At 48.3% G+C, this 19,906-nt stretch overlaps 1 protein-coding gene across 1 annotated transcript in view; it reads left to right on the top strand.

Moving 5' to 3' along the window:
- Positions 1–18,887: 18,887 nt before the first annotated feature.
- Positions 18,888–19,906, top strand: part of ADAMTS13 (ADAM metallopeptidase with thrombospondin type 1 motif 13) — a 73,749-nt gene continuing 72,730 nt past the window's right edge. Inside the window, exon 1 of the mRNA XM_088459727.1 lies at positions 18,888–18,998. Within this exon, the coding sequence (XP_088315853.1) occupies positions 18,888–18,998 (111 nt within the window). The remainder of the gene's footprint in view (positions 18,999–19,906) is intronic.

Here is a 19,906-nt window from a genome sequence, read left to right as displayed (position 1 = left end):
CCTCCCTGCCTAGTACCTAACTCTCCCTGCCTAGTGCCTAACCCTCCACCCATTTCCCTACCCTCCCTGCCTAGTGCCTAACCCTCCCGCCTAGTGTCTTACCTTAACCCTTCCTGCCTAGTGCCTAATCCTCCCTGCCTAGTGCTTAACCCTAACCCTCTCCCCCTAGTGCCTAACCCTAACCCCTTAGTGCAGTGGTCTCCAACCTGTAGCTTGCGAGCTACCGGTAGTTTGCAGCCTTAATATTAGTAGCTCACTTAGCTACAGTACTGGTGAGTCAACTAGGAGGAAGTGACCTCTGACGTGGGCTCCCATATGGCATCAACGCCATGGGTGGAGCCACAGGGAAGCACGTCAGGTGATTGCCGCAGCCTCTACAGCAGTCACCTGAAGTGCTTCCCCCTGGTTCCACCCACGGCGTCTACGCTTCGGCGGAGCGAGTGACTCCCGCCCTGCCCTGTCAGATAATCACACAGCAGTCCTGCCTATATCTTTTGCTCCTCTACTGCACGTGCCTCCTTGGAGCTGGTAATTAACAGTGAAATGAATCTGTGCTAAAGTTTTATTTACAAACTACAACAATATCACTGTAATAATTAAATTCATTTCTATTTTCTATTAAACATTTTTTAATTTTCATTAAATGACCTTCAATTGCTCGGTTATTAGCCAGATTGTTTTTTTCTACAATTTTAGTAGCTCTTCAGGAGGTTTCATTTTTCTAAAGTAGCTCACACCTCAATTAACATTGGAGACCACTGACCTAGTGCCCCTACTAGTACCTAACCCTCCCCCTAGTACCTAACCCTCCACCACTAGTACCTAACCCTCCCCTACTAGTGCCTAACCCTCCACCTAGTGCCTAACCCTCCCCCTACTAGTGCCTAACCCTCCCCCTACTAGTGCCTAACCCACCCCCACTAGTACCTAACCCTCTCCCTAGTGCCTAACCCTCCCCCACTAGTACCTAACCCTCCCCTACTAGTGCCTAACCCTCCCCCTAGTGCCTACCTCCCCTACTAGTACCTAACCCTCTCCCTAGTGCCTAACCCTCCCCCACTAGTACCTAACCCTCCCCTACTAGTACCTAACCCTCCCCCTACTAGTACCTAACCCTCCCCTACTAGTGCCTAACTCTCCCCCTAGTGCCTAACCCTCCCCTACTAGTACCTAACCCTCCCCCACTAGTACCTAACCCTCCCCTACTAGTGCCTAACCCTCCCCCAAGTGCCTAACCCTCCCCTACTAGTACCTAACCCTCCCCCACTAGTACCTAACCCTCCCCCACTAGTACCTAACCCTCCCCTACTAGTGCCTAACCCTCCCCCCAGTGCCTAACCCTCCCCTACTAGTACCTAACCCTCCCCTACTAATGCCTAACCCTCCCCCTAGTGCCTAACCCTCCGCTACTAGTACCTAACCCTCCCCCTAGTACCTAACCCTCCCCTACTAGTGCCTAACCCTCCCCTACTAGTGCCTAATCCTCCCCCTAGTGCCTAACCCTCCCCTACTAGTACCTATCCCTCCCCCTAGTACCTAACCCTCACCTACAAGTACCTAACCCTCCCCCTAGTACCTAACCCTCCCCTACTAGTACCTAACCCTCCCCTACTAGTGCTAACCCTCCCCTACTAGTGCCTAACCCTCCCCCTAGTGCCTAACCCTCCCCTACTAGTGCCTAACCCTCCCCCTAGTACCTAACCCTCCCCTACTAGTGCCTAACCCTCCCCTACTAGTGCCTAACCCTCCCCCTAGTACCTAACCCTCCCCTACTAGTGCCTAACCCTCCCCCTAGTACCTAACCCTCCCCTACTAGTGCCTAACCCTCCCCCACTAGTACCTAACCCTCCCCCACTAGTACCTAACCCTCCCCTACTAGTGCCTAACCCTCCCCCTAGTGCCTAACCCTCCCCTACTAGTACCTAACCCTCCCCTACTAGTGCCTAACCCTCCCCCACTACCCTCCCCCTAGTGCCTAACCCTCCCCCTACTAGTGCCTAACCCTCCCCCTACTAGTGCCTAGCCCTCCCCAACTAGTACCTAACCCTTCCCCTAGTGCCTAACCCTCCCCTACTAGTACCTAACCCTCCCCTCCTAGTGCCTAACCCTCCCCCTAGTACCTAACCCTCCCCTACTAGTGCCTAACCCTCCCCCTAGTACCTAACCCTCCCCTACTAGTGCCTAACCCTCCCCCTAGTACCTAACCTTCCCCTACTAGTACCTAACCCTCCCCTACTAATACCTAACCCTCCCCTACTAGTGCCTAACCCTCCTAGTACCTAACCCTCCCCTACAAGTGCCTAACCCTCCCCCTAGTACCTAACCCTCCCCTACTAGTGCCTAACCCTCCCCCTAGTACCTAACCCTCCCCTACTAGTGCCTAACCCTCCCCCTAGTACCTAACCCTCCCCTACTAGTACCTAACTCTCCCCTACTAGTGCCTAACCCTCCCCTACTAGTGCCTAACCCTCCCCCTAGTACCTAACCCTCCCCTACTAGTGCCTAACCCTCCCCCTAGTACCTAACCCTCCCCTACTAGTGCCTAACCCTCCCCCACTACCATCCCCCTACTAGTGCCTAACCCTCCCCTACTAGTGCCTAACCCTCCCCCTACTAGTGCCTAACCCTCCCCCACTAGTACCTAACCCTCCCCTACTAGTGCCTAACCCTCCCCTACTAGTGCCTAACCCTCCCCCTAGTACCTAACCCTCCCCTACTAGTACCTAACCCTCCCCCTAGTACCTAACCCTCCCCTACTAGTACCTAACCCTCCCCTACTAGTGCCTAACCCTCCCCCTAGTACCTAACCCTCCCCTACTAGTGCCTAACCCTCCCCCTAGTACCTAACCCTCCCCTACTAGTGCCTAACCCTCCCCTACTAGTGCCTAACCCTCCCCTACTAGTGCCTAACCCTCCCCCTAGTACCTAACCCTCCCCTACTAGTGCCTAACCCTCCCCTACTAATGCCTAACCCTCCCCCTAGTGCCTAACCCTCCGCTACTAGTACCTAACCCTCCCCCTAGTACCTAACCCTCCCCTACTAGTGCCTAACCCTCCCCTACTAGTGCCTAATCCTCCCCCTAGTGCCTAACCCTCCCCTACTAGTACCTATCCCTCCCCCTAGTACCTAACCCTCCCCTACAAGTACCTAACCCTCCCCCTAGTACCTAACCCTCCCCTACTAGTACCTAACCCTCCCCTACTAGTGCTAACCCTCCCCTACTAGTGCCTAACCCTCCCCCTAGTGCCTAACCCTCCCCTACTAGTGCCTAACCCTCCCCCTAGTACCTATCCCTCCCCTACTAGTGCCTAACCCTCCCCTACTAGTGCCTAACCCCCCCCCTAGTACCTAACCCTCCCCTACTAGTTCCTAACCCTCCCCCTAGTACCTAACCCTCCCCTACTAGTGCCTAACCCTCCCCCTAGTGCCTAACCCTCCCCTACTAGTACCTAACCCTCCCCCTAGTACCTAACCCTCCCCTTCTAGTACCTAACCCTCCCCCTAATACCTAACCCTCCCCTACTAGTACCTAACCCTCCCCTACTAGTGCCTAACCCTCCCCCTAGTGCCTATGATGTGCGATGAGGTGAGGCAGAGCCTCCTGTCATACTTAGGTATACTCCAGAGTTTGACTATAAAAATTATAAGAAAAATGTAAAGAAAATATTATAAATCTTCTTTGTATTATTGTAATAATTTTTATAGTCAAAACTGAGTAATAGGTGTATGGGAGGTGAGGCGCTGCCTCCCCTGTCTACCTTATCCGCACATCCCTGATCAACACTCACCAAATTCCCAGCACTATATCCTGCTGCACCTGTGTATAATGCCCACATGTACCCTCAGGTTCATATATGTATGTGTGACTCTGACTCTGATACTAGCCAGTGCCTCCGCAGCCATTTACCTCACCGCACGTCACTGCCAGTGCCTCCCCAGCCATGTACCTCACCGCATGTCACTGTCAGTGCCTCCCCAGCCATTTACCTCACCGCACGTCACTGCCAGTGCCTCCGCAGCCATTTACCTCACCGCACGTCACTGCCAGTGCCTCCCCAGCCATTTACCTTACCGCACGTCACTGCCAGTGCCTCCCCAGCCATTTACCTCACCGCACGTCACTGCCAGTGCCTCCCCAGCCATTTACCTCACCGCACATCACTGCCAGTGCCTCCCCAGCCATGTACCTCACCGCATGTCACTGTCAGTGCCTCCCCAGCCATTTACCTCACTGCACGTCACTGCCAGTGCCTCCCCAGCCATTTACCTCACCGCACGTCACTGCCAGTGCCTCCGCAGCCATTTACCTCCCCGCACGTCACTGCCAGTGCCTCCCCAGCCAATTACCTCACTGCACGTCACTGCCAGTGCCTCCCCAGCCATTTACCTCACCGCACGTCACTGCCAGTGCCTCCCCAGCCATTTACCTCACCGCACATCACTGCCAGTGCCTCCCCAGCCATGTACCTCACCGCATGTCACTGTCAGTGCCTCCCCAGCCATTTACCTCACTGCACGTCACTGCCAGTGCCTCCGCAGCCATTTACCTCCCCGCACGTCACTGCCAGTGCCTCCCCAGCCAATTACCTCACTGCACGTCACTGCCAGTGCCTCCCCAGCCATTTACCTCACCGCACATCACTGCCAGTGCCTCCCCAGCCATTTACCTCACCGCACATCACTGCCAGTGCCTCCCCAGCCATGTACCTCACCGCATGTCACTGTCAGTGCCTCCCCAGCCATTTACCTCACTGCACGTCACTGCCAGTGCCTCCCCAGCCATTTACCTCACCGCACGTCACTGCCAGTGCCTCTGCAGCCATTTACCTCCCCGCACGTCACTGCCAGTGCCTCCCCAGCCAATTACCTCACTGCACGTCACTGCCAGTGCCTCCCCAGCCATTTACCTCACCGCACGTCACTGCCAGTGCCTCCCCAGCCATTTACCTCACCGCACATCACTGCCAGTGCCTCCCCAGCCATGTACCTCACCGCATGTCACTGTCAGTGCCTCCCCAGCCATTTACCTCACTGCACATCACTGCCAGTGCCTCCCCAGCCATTTACCTCACCGCACGTCACTGCCAGTGCCTCCGCAGCCATTTACCTCCCCGCACGTCACTGCCAGTGCCTCCCCAGCCAATTACCTCACTGCACGTCACTGCCAGTGCCTCCCCAGCCATGTACCTCACCGCATGTCACTGTCAGTGCCTCCCCAGCCATTTACCTCACCGCGCGTCACCGTCAGTGCCTCCCCAGCCTTTTACCTCACCGCACGTCACTGCCAGTGCCTCCCCAGCCATTTACCTCCCTGCACGTTACAACCCTAACCCTCCCTGTCCCCCCACTACTTACCATCGGGATGTTGGTTGTCGGGATTCTGACAGGTGTTGGGATTAAGTGCAGGACACACTGTGGTTGGCTGTCGGAAAGTTACCTGACAATGTGCCTGTGGTGGCTGCTGCTGGGCAGTTACCTGACAATGTACCTGTGGTGGATGCCGCTGGCAGTTAGTTACCTGGTAGTGTACCTGTGGGTCATGCTGGGCAGTTACCTGGCAGTGTACCTGTGGTGTGTGCTGCTGCTGGGCAGTTACCTGGCAGTGTACCTATGGGTGCTGCTGCTGGGCAGTTACCTGGCAGTGTACCTGTGGGTGCTGCTGCCATCATCATAGACGAAGCTCTGGTTGGTATAGCACTCAGTGCACATACTCCTGCCAGTGGTGCCATCCTCCCCTGGGTGCAGGTGCTGGTGATGCTGGTGGGCTGTAGACTTGTAGAAACCCTGCAGGCTTCTGTCCTGATCGGAAAATGGCATCGTAGGCTCACAGCACAGGGACACACCATGAAGTCCCGACTTTTCAAGACTTGTTCTTTGCTGTAGCTGGTCCCTCTTTCTGCCTCCTGACCTGATCCCCAGCTGGTGTCACGTGCAGCCCCCTCCTCCTCTCTCATGTCCTGCAGGTGGGAGAACAGGTGTCCTTCATTACAGGCGATGGGCAGGTAAGTGCCCCAGCTCCTGGTCTGTACCTACTTTAGCTGTACCCCCATGACTGACTGGTAGAGGCAGTGACAGCAGCAGTCACCTATAGAGCTGTCCCCTCTCTCCTCCTCCGTACAGGGTGCAATAGGAGGAAACACTCTTTATGGCTTCTGTCACAATGCGACGTGTTCCATCTTCCCCACACACAGTACTGATTGTCCAGTCCCCAATTCACGCTGGGATTTAAATCTCACACAGACACCGGTCCTATTGCGCCACCTGCTGGTCAGTGTCTATATTGCGTCTGTCTATAAGGTGACAGCTGGTGTGACTGTAATAGTCTAATTGAACTCCGTCAGGTCTTGCAGAATAAAATGAATATACTGTTCAGTCCAGTCCAGGTGGTGATTAGCTCTCTCATAAACCGTGTGTTTGTTTTTCACCCACCAATGTAGTTTTGCTTGGCCACAGAGCTTGCAATTGCTGATGCTATGACTAGTCTCCTTTATGGGACCCCTGATGAGAGAGATTCCGTCCAGTCCTCAGGGCCTGATTCAGAAAGGAACGCAGTTGTTAGTACGCAAGCAATCGGACGAATGTTGTGTACTGCGTATGTATCGCAGTGGGCATGTGTGAACGGGCCACTGCGATCGGGACTGTGATGGCAATGACTACGCAGACCCATTGCAGAGTGATTGACAGGAAGCGCCGTGTGTGGGAGGTGACGGGGGGTGGTCGGGGAAACGCAGGCGTGCCAGTGCGTATGAACGCTGTTACATTGGCGTGCAGAAATTATCCACTGCAATGCCCTACGCAGTCTGAGGACTCATAACGTCAGACAGATCCAATGGTGGGGTAATCTGCGCATATGTAGAACAGGTCCTGCGGACGTGTAGGGGCAGGGAGGGAGCGTTGACCATGTCCGTTCCACAAAACGGAGGCGTGTCACCTCCAGCAACGGTTCCTTCCCTCTTACCTGAGGGGGGCTGCTGCTTGTCTGGCTGTGGCCACCAGGTCTCGGCGCCTACGCAATGAATCTGGCAGGGCGCCGGGACCAGCGCATGTGCATGAGTGGCGGCAGCGCATAACACCGGCTTCTGGGGACTGCATTGTTTGCAGCCCCAAGAAGCCCTGCAGCTCTGTAGTATTGTTCCCTGCAGCTGTGCAATACCGTCCCCTGCAGCTGTACAATACCGTCCCCTGCAGCTGTGCAATACCATCCCCTGCAGTTGTGCAATACCGTCCCCTGCAGCTGTGTAATACCGTCCCCTGCAGCTGTACAATACCGTCCCCTGCAGCTGTGCAATACCATCTCCTGCAGTTGTGCAATACCGTCCCCTGCAGCTGTGCAATACCGTCCCCTGCAGCTGTGCAATACCATCCCATGCAGCTGTGCAATACCGTCCCCTGCAGCTGTACAATACCGTCCCCTGCAGCTGTGCTATACCGGCCCCTGCAGCTGTGCAATACCATCCAGCTGTGAAATACCGTCCCCTGCAGCTGTGTAATACCATCCCCTGCAGCTGTGCAATACCATCCAGCTGTGAAATACCGTCCCCTGCAGCTGTGCAATACCATCCCATGCAGCTGTGCAATACCGTCTCCTGCAGCTGTGTAATACCATCACATGCAGCTGTGCAATACCGTCCCCTGCAGCTGTGCAATACCGTCCCATGCAGCTGTACAATACTGTCCCATGCAGCTGTGCAATACCGTCCCCTGCAGCTGTGTAATACCATCCCATGCAGCTGTACAATACCGTCCCCTGCAGCTGTGCAATACCATCCCCTGCAGCTGTGTAATACCGTCCCCTGTAGCTGTGCAATACCATCGCCCGCAGCTGTGCAATACCGTCCCCTGTAGCTGTGCAATACCGTCGCCCGCAGCTGTGTAATACCGTCGCCCGCAGCTGTGCAATACCATCGCCTGCAGCTGTGTAATACCGTCCCATGCAGCTGTGCAATACCGTCGCCCGCAGCTGTGTAATACCGTCCGCATCTGAATCAGACCTATAGTTATATAGCTAACTGCACAGCTTATTAGTGCTTGCCAGGCTTTGTCACACGCTGACATTTGCCATAGTAAAAGCACTGCTATGGCGCGGCGGCTCATCCTGCACTAGGACGCGGCGGCTCATCCTGCACTAGGACGCGGCGGATCATCCTGCACTAGGACGCGGCGGCTCATCCTGCACTAGGACGCTGCGGCTCATCCTGCACTAGGACGCTGCGGCTCATCCTGCACTAGGACGCTGCGGCTCATCCTGCACTAGGACGCGGCGGCTCATCCTGCACTAGGACGCTGCGGCTCATCCTGCACTAGGACGCTGCGGCTCATCCTGCACTAGGACGCGGCGGCTCATCCTGCACTAGGACGCGGCGGCTCATCCTGCACTAGGACGCGGCGGCTCATCCTGCACTAGGACGCGGCGGCTCATCCTGCACTAGGACGCGGCGGCTCATCCTGCACTAGGACGCTGCGGCTCATCCTGCACTAGGACGCGGCGGCTCATCCTGCACTAGGACGCGGCGGCTCATCCTGCACTAGGACTCGGCGGCTCATCCTGCACTAGGACGCTGCGGCTCATCCTGCACTAGGACGCTGCGGCTCATCCTGCACTAGGACGCTGCGGCTCATCCTGCACTAGGACGCTGCGGCTCATCCTGCACTAGGACGCGGCGGCTCATCCTGCACTAGGACGCTGCGGCTCATCCTGCACTAGGACGTATACAATTGTTCTTCTCTCTCATATTAGTCTGTGCCTCCTTAATTGTCCCTTTAAATTCAGGAGCATTACAAATACTGTTACATGAAATATTGTGTTCTATCACCACCTAGTGGCTGTTGTGTGAATCTCTCTCGCTCTATACAGTATGCACAGCATATAATTGTAATTGCTCATTATAGTCTAGCTGATCTTTCAGTAGTACAATATGGTGTTAGAAGTAATCAGCCCACATTACAGGTCTTTGTGCCATAATAATAAATAAATAGGCTACATAACAAATGGGTAGTGACGACTATATGTGCACAAGGTGTTATAATAAAATATTAAGAATACTTCCCAAATATGGTGATTCTTGTAAATAGATGTCAATAGATGATTTCTCCGTGGACATGAAAAGCATCAAAAATATGTACACATCGTGTGATATAGTACAAACAAAATGTTATTCACCACAAAGAGAGATAAGATAATAAAAATAATAATCAATAAAATGAAAAAAATAAAAAATAAAAAAATATGAAAAAAATTGTATAATATATTGTAAAGGACAAGCTTGATGTAACCTTCAGTAATAAGTATACCAAAAATGTAGAAACAAGGTATATGTATGGAATCTTTAAATGATATTCAATATGAAATGACCAGAAGTCCCATTTCCTGAGGGCTCGTAGATATAAAAGGTGGAGGTTTTCCGGATAACCTCTCATCAACTCCTCGTCAGGGGGCTTCTTATAATGTGAGTCTCACAAGTCAGGTAATCCTGTCATCCAATTCCAACGCGTTTCGAGAGCCAAACTCTCTTCCTCAAGGCTGTGTGACAAGGATTCCCACAGTCTGCCTTATATACCAAACCGGGTCAAGGGGTAATTAATCCCATCTGTTTATAACCACTTTTTAGAACATCGCAGGGGAGGGTTTTCCTATCCCCTATGGTCTCTCAACATTATACACTGATACTGGACAAAAACAGCCTCTTTAAAGAACTAGTCTAAAACATTGCGTGCGTGAACCGGAAGTGCATCACTCCTCTACTTCCGGTTCGCAATATGCCTAATAGAGTTACTTGCTGCAGTCATTACGATCATATATGTTGTATAGATTCCCGCAAGGCTGCGCTGTCTTACTGTATGCTTCAGTATGTCTGCATCAAAGCCTTACAGGACCTCCGTTTTCTTGGAAGGGTACTTCCGGTTTCGGTGGCCATTTTGTTGAAGTCTTAGAGCGCTTATTAGTTCAGACCACAAGTTTTATTTTTCTTGGAAGGGTACTTCCGGATTTAGTGGCCATTTTGTTAAAGTCTTAGAGCGCATATTAATTCAGACTATGGGCCAAATGTAATAGGGTGAGAGTTTAGAAAAGTGAGAGTTTCTGACACTTTTTAAACTTTGCCAATGTAATAGAGTCCAAAAACAAAGTAACAGAGGGAACGTGCATATTATTTTAGACTTAAAAAACTCTCATGATTTAAAATCTCATTCAGATGTTTTCCCATTTTGAAGATAAAACTCAACCAATGTGACAGGTTACTGCTAATCTCTCACATTTTCTATACTCTCACCCTATTACATTTGGCCCTAAATGTTTTATTTTGTTCATAATTCCTCATAGCGGTTGAAAATTTTAGTTCTTTGTAACCTTGTAAGAACCAAAGATTAAAATGAATAATCATATGAATAAATAGGCTTCCTCATGCTTTGCAGGGTGAAGCATCGCAGGAGGCCCCTAGTTAAGGTTATCGCCTGTGATAATCATCTCTAGGAAAAGACTTTGATAAATAGGCAGGAGCCCAAATCCTGTGAAAACATAATTTGGTAAATAGACTCTAGGTAAAAAGATAAGTAGAACTATATCATCTCCACATAAGGGCTTGTTGGTGTAACTAGTTTGTAAACTGACTGATAAACATTTCTATGGGGCCTATTCATTAAACCTAAAAATTCTCTAGAGATAATTAGGTTTAGAACTCTCATGGAGTTCTAGCTAATTATAGGTGGAATTCATCATTCCTCCTCTCCATAAGTATCTATTCCGGTACCTGTCAGTTTTGCGATGACAGCTTTTCGGGAAATAGATACTTTTCCTGCCTACACTACCTTATCGCATCTGGAAACAGTGCTGCGCATGCGCTGATACATCTGTAAAACCAGCGCATGCGCAGCACTGCCTACAGATGCGTTAAGTTTGTGTACCCCCCCGACCCCCTCCGCTCACCTCCCCCCCCCCCCGACTTACCTGTCCGCGCAGCAGCCTCCGGCTCCGTCCTGCTGCGCTGTCATGTGGTTTCCCGGCAGACCACATGACAGATTAGAAAAAAAAAAAACTTTTTTTTTTTTTTTGTCTAAACTTTCTTGTGCTCTGCTGGGGAGCACACATGACAGACCAGCCTCCGGAGCCTGAGGACGGAGCAGAGCACCGGAGGGACTCGTCGGGGGACCTGCACACGCGGATACAGGTAAGTTTCACCTGCTATTCGCCACCTCACAGTGGCGAATAGTAACTGCATCAAATTCCGAAAATTTATAATTTTCGGAATTTGATGAATACCATAATTTCCACATCCCCATACTAATGTACTAATGTACCCATACTAATGTACCCATACTAATGTACTAATGTATGGGGAGTGTGGAAATTAACGCAGGGGTACTTAGCAAGGAGATATCTGTGATATCTCCTGTGCTAAGTGGCTACATGAATACCAAAATAACGTTATTTAAGGAAAATGTCCTTAAAAACTTTATTTTAGTGTTGTTGAATAGGCCCCTATATCTGTATCACTGACCCATACCTATTGCACTGGACAACTATTATAATCTGTGCAATGCTCAGTCTGACTTTGCTCACAACTGCCATCCTATGAGAGTGGGGCATCTTTTTCTTTCATCAGTCTGACAATATTCATTATGTGTAGATGGAAGATTGGTAATCTGATCTAAGATAACTAGTGTGCTGTGCTTTGCCATTTGAGATGTTTGTCATATATGTGCATCCTTTTGGACTTTGTCAAAGAGATATAGGGCCTGATTCAGACCCGCTCGCGAGCGGGTCGATGGCCGGGCAGAGCGCACGTGCGAGCCCCGGAGCAAGTGAGAAATCACTAGCTCCGGGGCTCGCTACAAGATGGGGCGGCTGTCGATGTTGATCGACAGCTCGTCCCCTTTTTTAGGCGGGGAGGGGGGGGTGGCTGCACAAACGGAGGCGTTCCCGAAGGAACTCCTGCCATTTGCGGGCGTCCCTACTGACATCACACGTGATATCAGTAGTGAACTTCCTGCTCTATTAGAGCAGGAAGCTTAGCAAGCGGCCTGGAGGCCGGGGTAAAATGAAAACCGACCCGACCTGAATCAGTGCCTTAGCCTTTAGGATTTTTCGCTCAAAATGAGAGTACTTCATTATACCCTCATTGTAAATAAAGCTGAAATAAAAAATTGACTGAATACAACATATGACCTTATAACACATAACCTTCATGTATGACCGTTTCATTTGTTTCCCAGTAGTGTCAAAATTGTCCAGGTGAGTTTTAGTCAGGTTTTACGATTTGAGGTTTTTGTAGATCCGTCTCCAGACCACCTTGGGCTTAAATGTAGCGGAGGGGAAACAAGGAGTCTTTGTTAGATTCTTGTTCATTAAATGAATACTAGCGGCCAGGAAACACTAGCGGTATTGGATGTAAACCACTGAACTGGAGTTGTGCTAGGATACGGAACTGGAACCAGTGGACGTGGAATCTGGTGGACTGAACCCTGAAACCTGAGATATTACTGCCCAACATATTTTTTCTTTATCTCCATTGAGGCCCTATAGATATAGTCATGACAGAGCTGCACTAACCACATGCCTGGTGGGAGCTGTCTTCCCGCTCCAAGTGTCCCACTACTGACACATTGCAAATATCTAATCATGGGCGGAAGTAGGGCTCATTAATCCCATGCAATTATTTTACATAGATGGGGCCATGGAGAGGTCAAGGTACAGGAGGGGGGCAAAGGAAAGGGGAGCCAAAAATATCAATCCAGCCCTGTTGTCCATAGTGGTATTTTTCTCAGGTTCTGCTGAATGCGCTGATTCATACCGCTGCTAATAATCATCTAATAAGGGCCTTTATGTTGTTTGCTGGCTTCATAGAACATGCTGAGAGTTTGTGTCAAAAGACTAAAGAGTTGACGTAATTTCCAAAAGCTGGCGGGAGGCTGAGCTCCTGTAATAAAGCTACTTTCCGTAAAATAAAAGACTCTTTGAAAAGCAAAAGCATACACGTACATGTACATTTCCGCTGTACTATTATTTCCTCTGCGGCAAAACTTCAACTTTTATTCTTCCAAAATGTCTCTATGTCACCTGTCACAATTTTACATTTATTTACAAGATAAAATGCAAAAGAAAAGTGGTGTCTATTGGGAGGGGTGGGGGAGGTTTTGAGTAGAACAATTAACCACATATTTAGTTTCTAGTGTTGTGTTAATGCTGTCACTTGGCCAATGGTCAATCAATACATCGATGACGTTTCTGGGATTGTGACAGCCGTGTTGCGTTGCTTAGTGTGTCATCTATTCCCTGATGATATTGCAACAATTTAATGAACGGGTTTAGCAGATTTCTACTGAAATGACAACATCCCCTGAGATTACAGGATAACAGGAGCAGGGATTATATCGCCGACTACTACAATTTAACCAACAGGCTGCTAAACTGCGGCTGACATGCACCGGCTGCATTTGCAACTGTATCCACCTCTTTTTCTAGCACTGAAATGGAGAAATGTATCAAACCTTCTAAATAGTGGGGAAGTTTCCCATAGCAATCAGCTTATAGACAGTGTAGACAAAAAAGAAGTTGGTGACCAAAGCTTAGGCGTTAAGTAACATTGAAATGCTAATACTTCCCTTCAATGATGAGATGTTCAGTGTCTCAAAATGTTTTCATCATAAAAAGAGACAAAACTTACACAATATTGTGTGATTCTGTTTAAGAGATCGTTCTCTGCAAAGATGATAATTACTAAAATAATTTCTATTCATGCAAGATTTCATACTGAGGTAGATAAAAAAAACAAATATTCTATTGCACAATTGGAAAATATATATGATGTTCAACAAATAAAGTGTATGAGGCATATGAAGTTGGACTCTGATATGGAGCCGACAATTCAGTAGTAATACAAGGTGAGCAATATACACGAGATAAAGTGCATAGACCCTCTCTCACCCAGGATGCCAATAAAACCCTCATACACTCACTGGTCATCTCCAGATTGGACTATTATAACCTCCTCCTATCTGACCTCCCCAAATCCCACCTCTCTCCTCGCCAGTCTGTGCTCAATGCTGCTACTTGGCTCATCGTCCTCTCCAAACATACTATATCTACCTCCCCTCTCCTACAAGCCCTACACTGGCTCCCCTTCCCTTTTAGAACCCAATTCAAGGTTCTCACATTCACATACAAAGCCCTCACACACTCCTCTCCCATTTACATCTCTGATCTCATCTCCCTTCTCTCCTGTCCACCCTCTTCGTTCAACAAATGCCGCCTCTCATGCCAACTGATTACTTCCTCCCACTCCCGCCTTCAAGATTTTGTCTTTGCTGCTCCCCACCTTTGGAACTCTCTCCCTCTCCCTATCAGACTCTCCTCCTCTTTACAAGCCTTCAAACGGGCTCTCAAGACCCCCTACTTCATCACAGCCTTCCAGCTATCATCTTATCTTGCTGCTCCATGCTCCTTCCTCCCCGCCTACCCCACCTGTGTCACCCCTGTTTCACTGCCCCTCCACTTTAGAATGTAAGCTCTTATGAGCAGGGCCCTCTGCCCTCTTGTGCTTCTCATTACTTTACTTTCATCTTCTTCTTACTCACCACCAGGGCACCTAACACTTGGCTGCTTATGTTCTGTTGCTTATCTGGGTGTTATGGTCGCTAATGGAGCAATGTATATTATCCATGTCCTTGTCCTGTAATGCACTGTACTGTACTGTAAGTCACTGGTCCCCTATTTGTTTATGTACTTGTTAAGGTGGTGCGGAACACTTGTGGCGCCATATAAATAAATGATAATAATAAAACAGGTAGTATAAATACTAAGCTCTGATATGAACCAAACAAAGTGCAGAAACTATAGGAGTTGGGCTCTAATATGCAGTCGGGAGTTCAATGTTAATGCAAAGAAGGTAAATAATATTAAACAGTAAAGTGCATAGATGCATAAATATTGAGGTCTGGTATGGAGCAAATGCTGGAGAGAGTACAATTGTAACAAGAAGTAATGGCCTGATAGGCACCGTACCAGATTGCAGATGGTATTCAGCATAGATTTGCACTCAGGGTAAATCCGGAAATTACCCTTTGTCTCTAACTGGGCCGGTGTCCTTCAGGTAAACTCACTCAAAGATCCTCCAAGTAGTTCCAATCAGGTGGCATGCAGGGCTGGCTGACACGTTTCGAGCTGGGCTCTTTATCACGGCTGTGTCAAGGCCACACTATATTTCTGGGGTATTTGGGGTACCCTCTTAGAGAGCGCTTGAGTTTTTCTTTTCCTTCATATAGACAGTATTTATTAAGTACACTCTATAAAATGATAGGTAGAAGCTGATGCTTTAGAAGACTTGGTACAGCTCCCAATGTGTTTTTCAGCACTTGCACTACATGTAGAATGACCATAGAATTGATTGGTAAAGCAGAGGCAATAAACACATACACAAGAAACAGAGTTGCAGATGCACTATGCCATCATTACTGTTCACATTTAAATTTATTACATAGAATATCAGAGGTAGTTAGCAAATCAATGGCCAATGATACCGGCCTGCCCACCAGCGTCAAGGTCACCTCACTGAGTAGGCCCCTAACACTTTGGGGTTCACAGCTGGGACGCAGGGCACCAAAACTCTGTTTTTTGTGTATGTTACTTTAAAATCTCAGCATGATGGCACCTTTCATTACTATTAGGGGGTGCAGTCTACAGCCCCTCCCTATACGCAATAAACACATAATATTATTAAAAGCAAACAGCGTTCCCACCCAAAATTCCTCAACTATCCTAGTGGCACACAGCCTGGCTGGGTCTCACTATTAGCAGGGGTTTTACCCGCCCCCCTGGGCTAGGGAAACCAGGGTAATGAGAGATATACAGACCCTAAGAGTGGCAGTCTATGTAAGTTCCCTAGCACCCCATCTACTCTAACTATTACTGGATTTATTTAATTTAAAAAAAAAAAACAACACACAGATTTTTAAATAGTTTAATTAAATAAAGAAAATCCCTAAACTTTTTTTTTTTGCCAATTTATTAATATAAAATAAATCTTTATTTTAAATAAGATATTCTTAATTTATAATCCACAAGGAGATTGTATGGGGAGTCTATTCATTCGCTATGTACACAGCGTGCTCCCATAGAGATGAATGGACTGTTTCAAGTGGCTCCGTTATGTAGAAGAACCTGTATTTTAGGTGGAATTGTCTATTAAACCAAAGCAGGAGCAAGAGCTGGGAGACAACAGCTAAGACGTAAGATATTTCTGAGGATAAAGATCTAGGAGTCGGTTTATTAACACTAGAATTAATCTTTAAAAACAGCAGCTGATTACAATGACATCGCCCGTCCTGAGCATGCGGTGCCCTATTGCAGGGCAGGACGGGGGCTGATACAGTAGGTGCTCAGGTAAGACAGCAGGGGGCAGAGGGGAGGACTGAAGCTGATAGCGAGAGGGGCGAGTAGCTGAGGATAAAGCACAACAGACCTATAAAACTATATAAGAGGGAGGCAAATACATGCACTCGTGTATATAATTGTAATGACTATTAAAGAGACACCAAGGGAATCAGTATGATTTACCGGCGGACGGGATGCCGGTGATCAGAAGATCAACTGCGCCATCCTGATGTTGCAAATCCCGACAGGGACTGGTAAGTAGCCCTCTCCCACTCATTCCCTATCCCTAGCCCTCCCCCCGGTGATGCCTAACCCTAACCTCCCCCCACTGATGCCTAACCCTAACCTCCCCCCCGCTGATGCCTAACCCTAACCTCCCCCCGCTGATGCCTAACCCTAACCTCCCCCCGCCGATGCCTAACCCTAACCTCCCCCCGGTGGTGCCTAAACCTAACCTCCCCCCGCTGATGCCTAACCCTAACCTCCCCCGAGTGGTGCCTAAACCTAACCTCCCCCTGATGGTGCCTAAACCTAACCTCCCCCCGCTGATGCCTAACCCTAACCTCCCCCGAGTGGTGCCTAAACCTAACCTCCCCCTGATGGTGCCTAAACCTAACCTCCCCCCACTGATGCCTAACCCTAACCTCCCCCGAGTGGTGCCTAAACCTAACCTCCCCCTGCTGATGCCTAACCCTAACCTCCCCCCGCTGATGCCTAACCCTAACCTCCCCCGAGTGGTGCCTAACCCTAACCTCCCCCGAGTGGTGCCTAAACCTAACCTCCCCCCGGTGGTCCCTAAACCTAACCCCCCCATGCTGGACCTAACGCTAACCATAACCCACATGCTTACCTTCGGGATGCCGATGTCGGTATCTTCATCCCTTAGGGATGCCGGAGTTGGCATTCTGATGGGCGCCGGGATTCCGGTGTCGGATACTGACATCTGGCATACCGTTTGTCTCTTTACCAAGCCAGGCTCTAAATTCTACGCATTTATTTATTACCAGTTTCTTATATAGCGCAGCATATTCCGTTACAATTTGAATCAACATTAATAGAACAAGACTGGATGGTAAAAGACAGACATAAAGGTATGAGGGCCCTGCTCGCACGCTTACAATCTATAGGGAATTAGGTGTTGATACACAAGGATATTACATATTGGTCCAGCCCGATTGCAGAGGTTCTTGGTGGGCCGTATGACGCAGTCACACAGGAAAGTTGGCCTAGGGTCACCTTTTTAATTCATTTTCTTTTTTTGCAGATCAGTGCCGACAGCGTACATGCGCGTGCCGACAGCACTTACAGGTAAGTTTACCCTAATTTTTTTTAAACCTCCCAGCTCTCATCCTAACTCACCCCTCATTGCTCCTCGCCCCTCGCCTCTCCCCTCTGTGTCAGTCCTATGTGTATACCCCTCACATATAGATTGTAAGCTCTCACAAGCAGGGCCCTCTTCCAGCAGCATTTCAAGAGAGGAGGGGGCCCATGTGCAGTCTCTGCCCGGGCCCCCTTCTCTCTCCGGTGGCTGGCTGCACACTGAGCACAGCGCCACACCGGTAGACTCTGGGCACTAGAGTGTGTCCAACGTCAACAGAGCATGCGCAGGTCACTGGGAAAATGGCGCCACGACCATTTTCCCAGCGTTTTCCCTACTGCACATGCGCAAAATGTTGGGAAAATGACTGTGGCGGCCATTTTCAAGGCGATTTTGACAATGCTGATACCGGCGCCAACGTGGGTCTCCGGCGGCGGAGAGGCAAGTATTAAAAATATGGGTGTGGTGTGGGCCCCCCTGCCCCGCACACCCTGCGCCCATTCTAGAAACGCCCCTGCCCTCTTCCCTCCTGTGCTTTAGCGTGCTTCTCTACAACGTCACCAAACCCTCGGGCACACCTGGCGCTGCGTTCCTGAGGGTGATGACTGCATTTGCAGCAATATTTTTATAGCTTGTATCATGTTTTACAATGTTTTGTAGCATAAGTCTTATGCACTATCTTCTTGTTACGTGTGCGCCGTTTTCAGTTTATGCACTTTATAAGATGCTCCGCACCACTTGTGACGCCATAAATAAAGGTTACTACGTAATAATAATAATAATAATAATAATAATTTGTGATGCTATGATGAAAAGTTATTGCAAATAGTCACCAGTGATTTTTAGTGTAAATTAGCTGCTAGGGGGCAGTGTTGAGCTGGAAATAATGATAGCTCATTGCACACTGACGAAGTAAACATTACAGCCCCACTCACCCATATAAGGATACAATATCATTTTCTATACATATCTGGAACATCTACTTTTATCTTATAAAGTTAGTGTGATTCCAGCTTCCCCCTCATTTCCTCTGCCTGTAGTATAGTTACTAGAAGTTGTGCAAGTTTCAATTCTGCCCAACCCCCTACACACACATCCTTTAGCCCCTCTGCCTTCCCTCCCTCCACCTCTGTGATTGATCAACCTCCAAAGGTGTATTTTATCAGGCCTGTTCAGATCCGCTGCCCATATCCCTCTCGCATGGAATGGTATTCTCCCTGGCAGAGATGAGCCAACCTCTCATGATTTTGCTGTTCCTGCTTGTACCCTCCTCTGGGCTCACCCATGGGCCCCCGGTGCCATGGAACACGACAGAGGTACTTGCCTGGTTTAGCTGAATAAGGATTTCCTACATGTTTACATTTCACCGTGTCCAACAAGCTTTCCGAATACGACCTTTGCTTTCATGTCTCTTGTGCTGCACACTCAGCATTGTCCCAAATTGGCCACATGCTAAAAAACTGGGTAACTTTTATTTTGCCAGATAAATTAGACTGCAAGCTCTTCTGAACAGCTTGGTCTCTTTGTCATTCATGTCATACAATTTGTATAATTTCAGTGCCAATTTTGTTATCATTATCAGTTGAATTATTTTATAAATATTTTTTTTTTAGAATCTTATTTATAATTTATAGAAAAATATTTAAAAAAAATAGCCATTGAAATTATAAAACATCATACACAGATGTTACTGTAGCTGCTGGAATACTTTCAACTGTAGTTTGATAATGTTTGAGTGATGTATTTATTTTTTCCCACAATGTTGACAATGTATCACAATTCTTGTCTCGTATTAAATTTGCTGCCATGCATTGTACCAGATTTAAAAACAAAAATGTAACAAAAGTGCATATATATACACTTCTATATATATATATATATATATTTTTTTTTTTTTTTTTTATCCTATTAAATTACATTTTATAGACAACCAAAATAATACATATCTGCATATGTCATAGGAAATGGGAAATATAGTGCACTGTTAATTCAATTTTATGAAGCATTTTGAAAATAATATTTTAATATATTACACATTTATATTATTATTTTTGCTTTAGATAATTATTGTATTATTCATTTTAATTGTTGTTACTGCTACTATTATTATAGGTCTTTATAATAAGATCTTTACGATGCTTGGGAACTTTTTTTTTTTTTTACACTTTTTCATTACAGTTGTTAGAATTAGTTTTAGTCTTTCTTTTATGTTCCTGCAACTTGG

The sequence above is a fragment of the Taudactylus pleione genome, unplaced genomic scaffold (genome assembly GCF_031769625.1).
Source record: "Taudactylus pleione unplaced genomic scaffold, aTauple2 ptg000927l, whole genome shotgun sequence".
In the NCBI taxonomy this organism is placed as follows: domain Eukaryota; kingdom Metazoa; phylum Chordata; class Amphibia; order Anura; family Myobatrachidae; genus Taudactylus; species Taudactylus pleione.
Note: the sequence above shows the minus strand (reverse complement) of the source record. Positions and strands in the feature narration are given on the sequence as shown.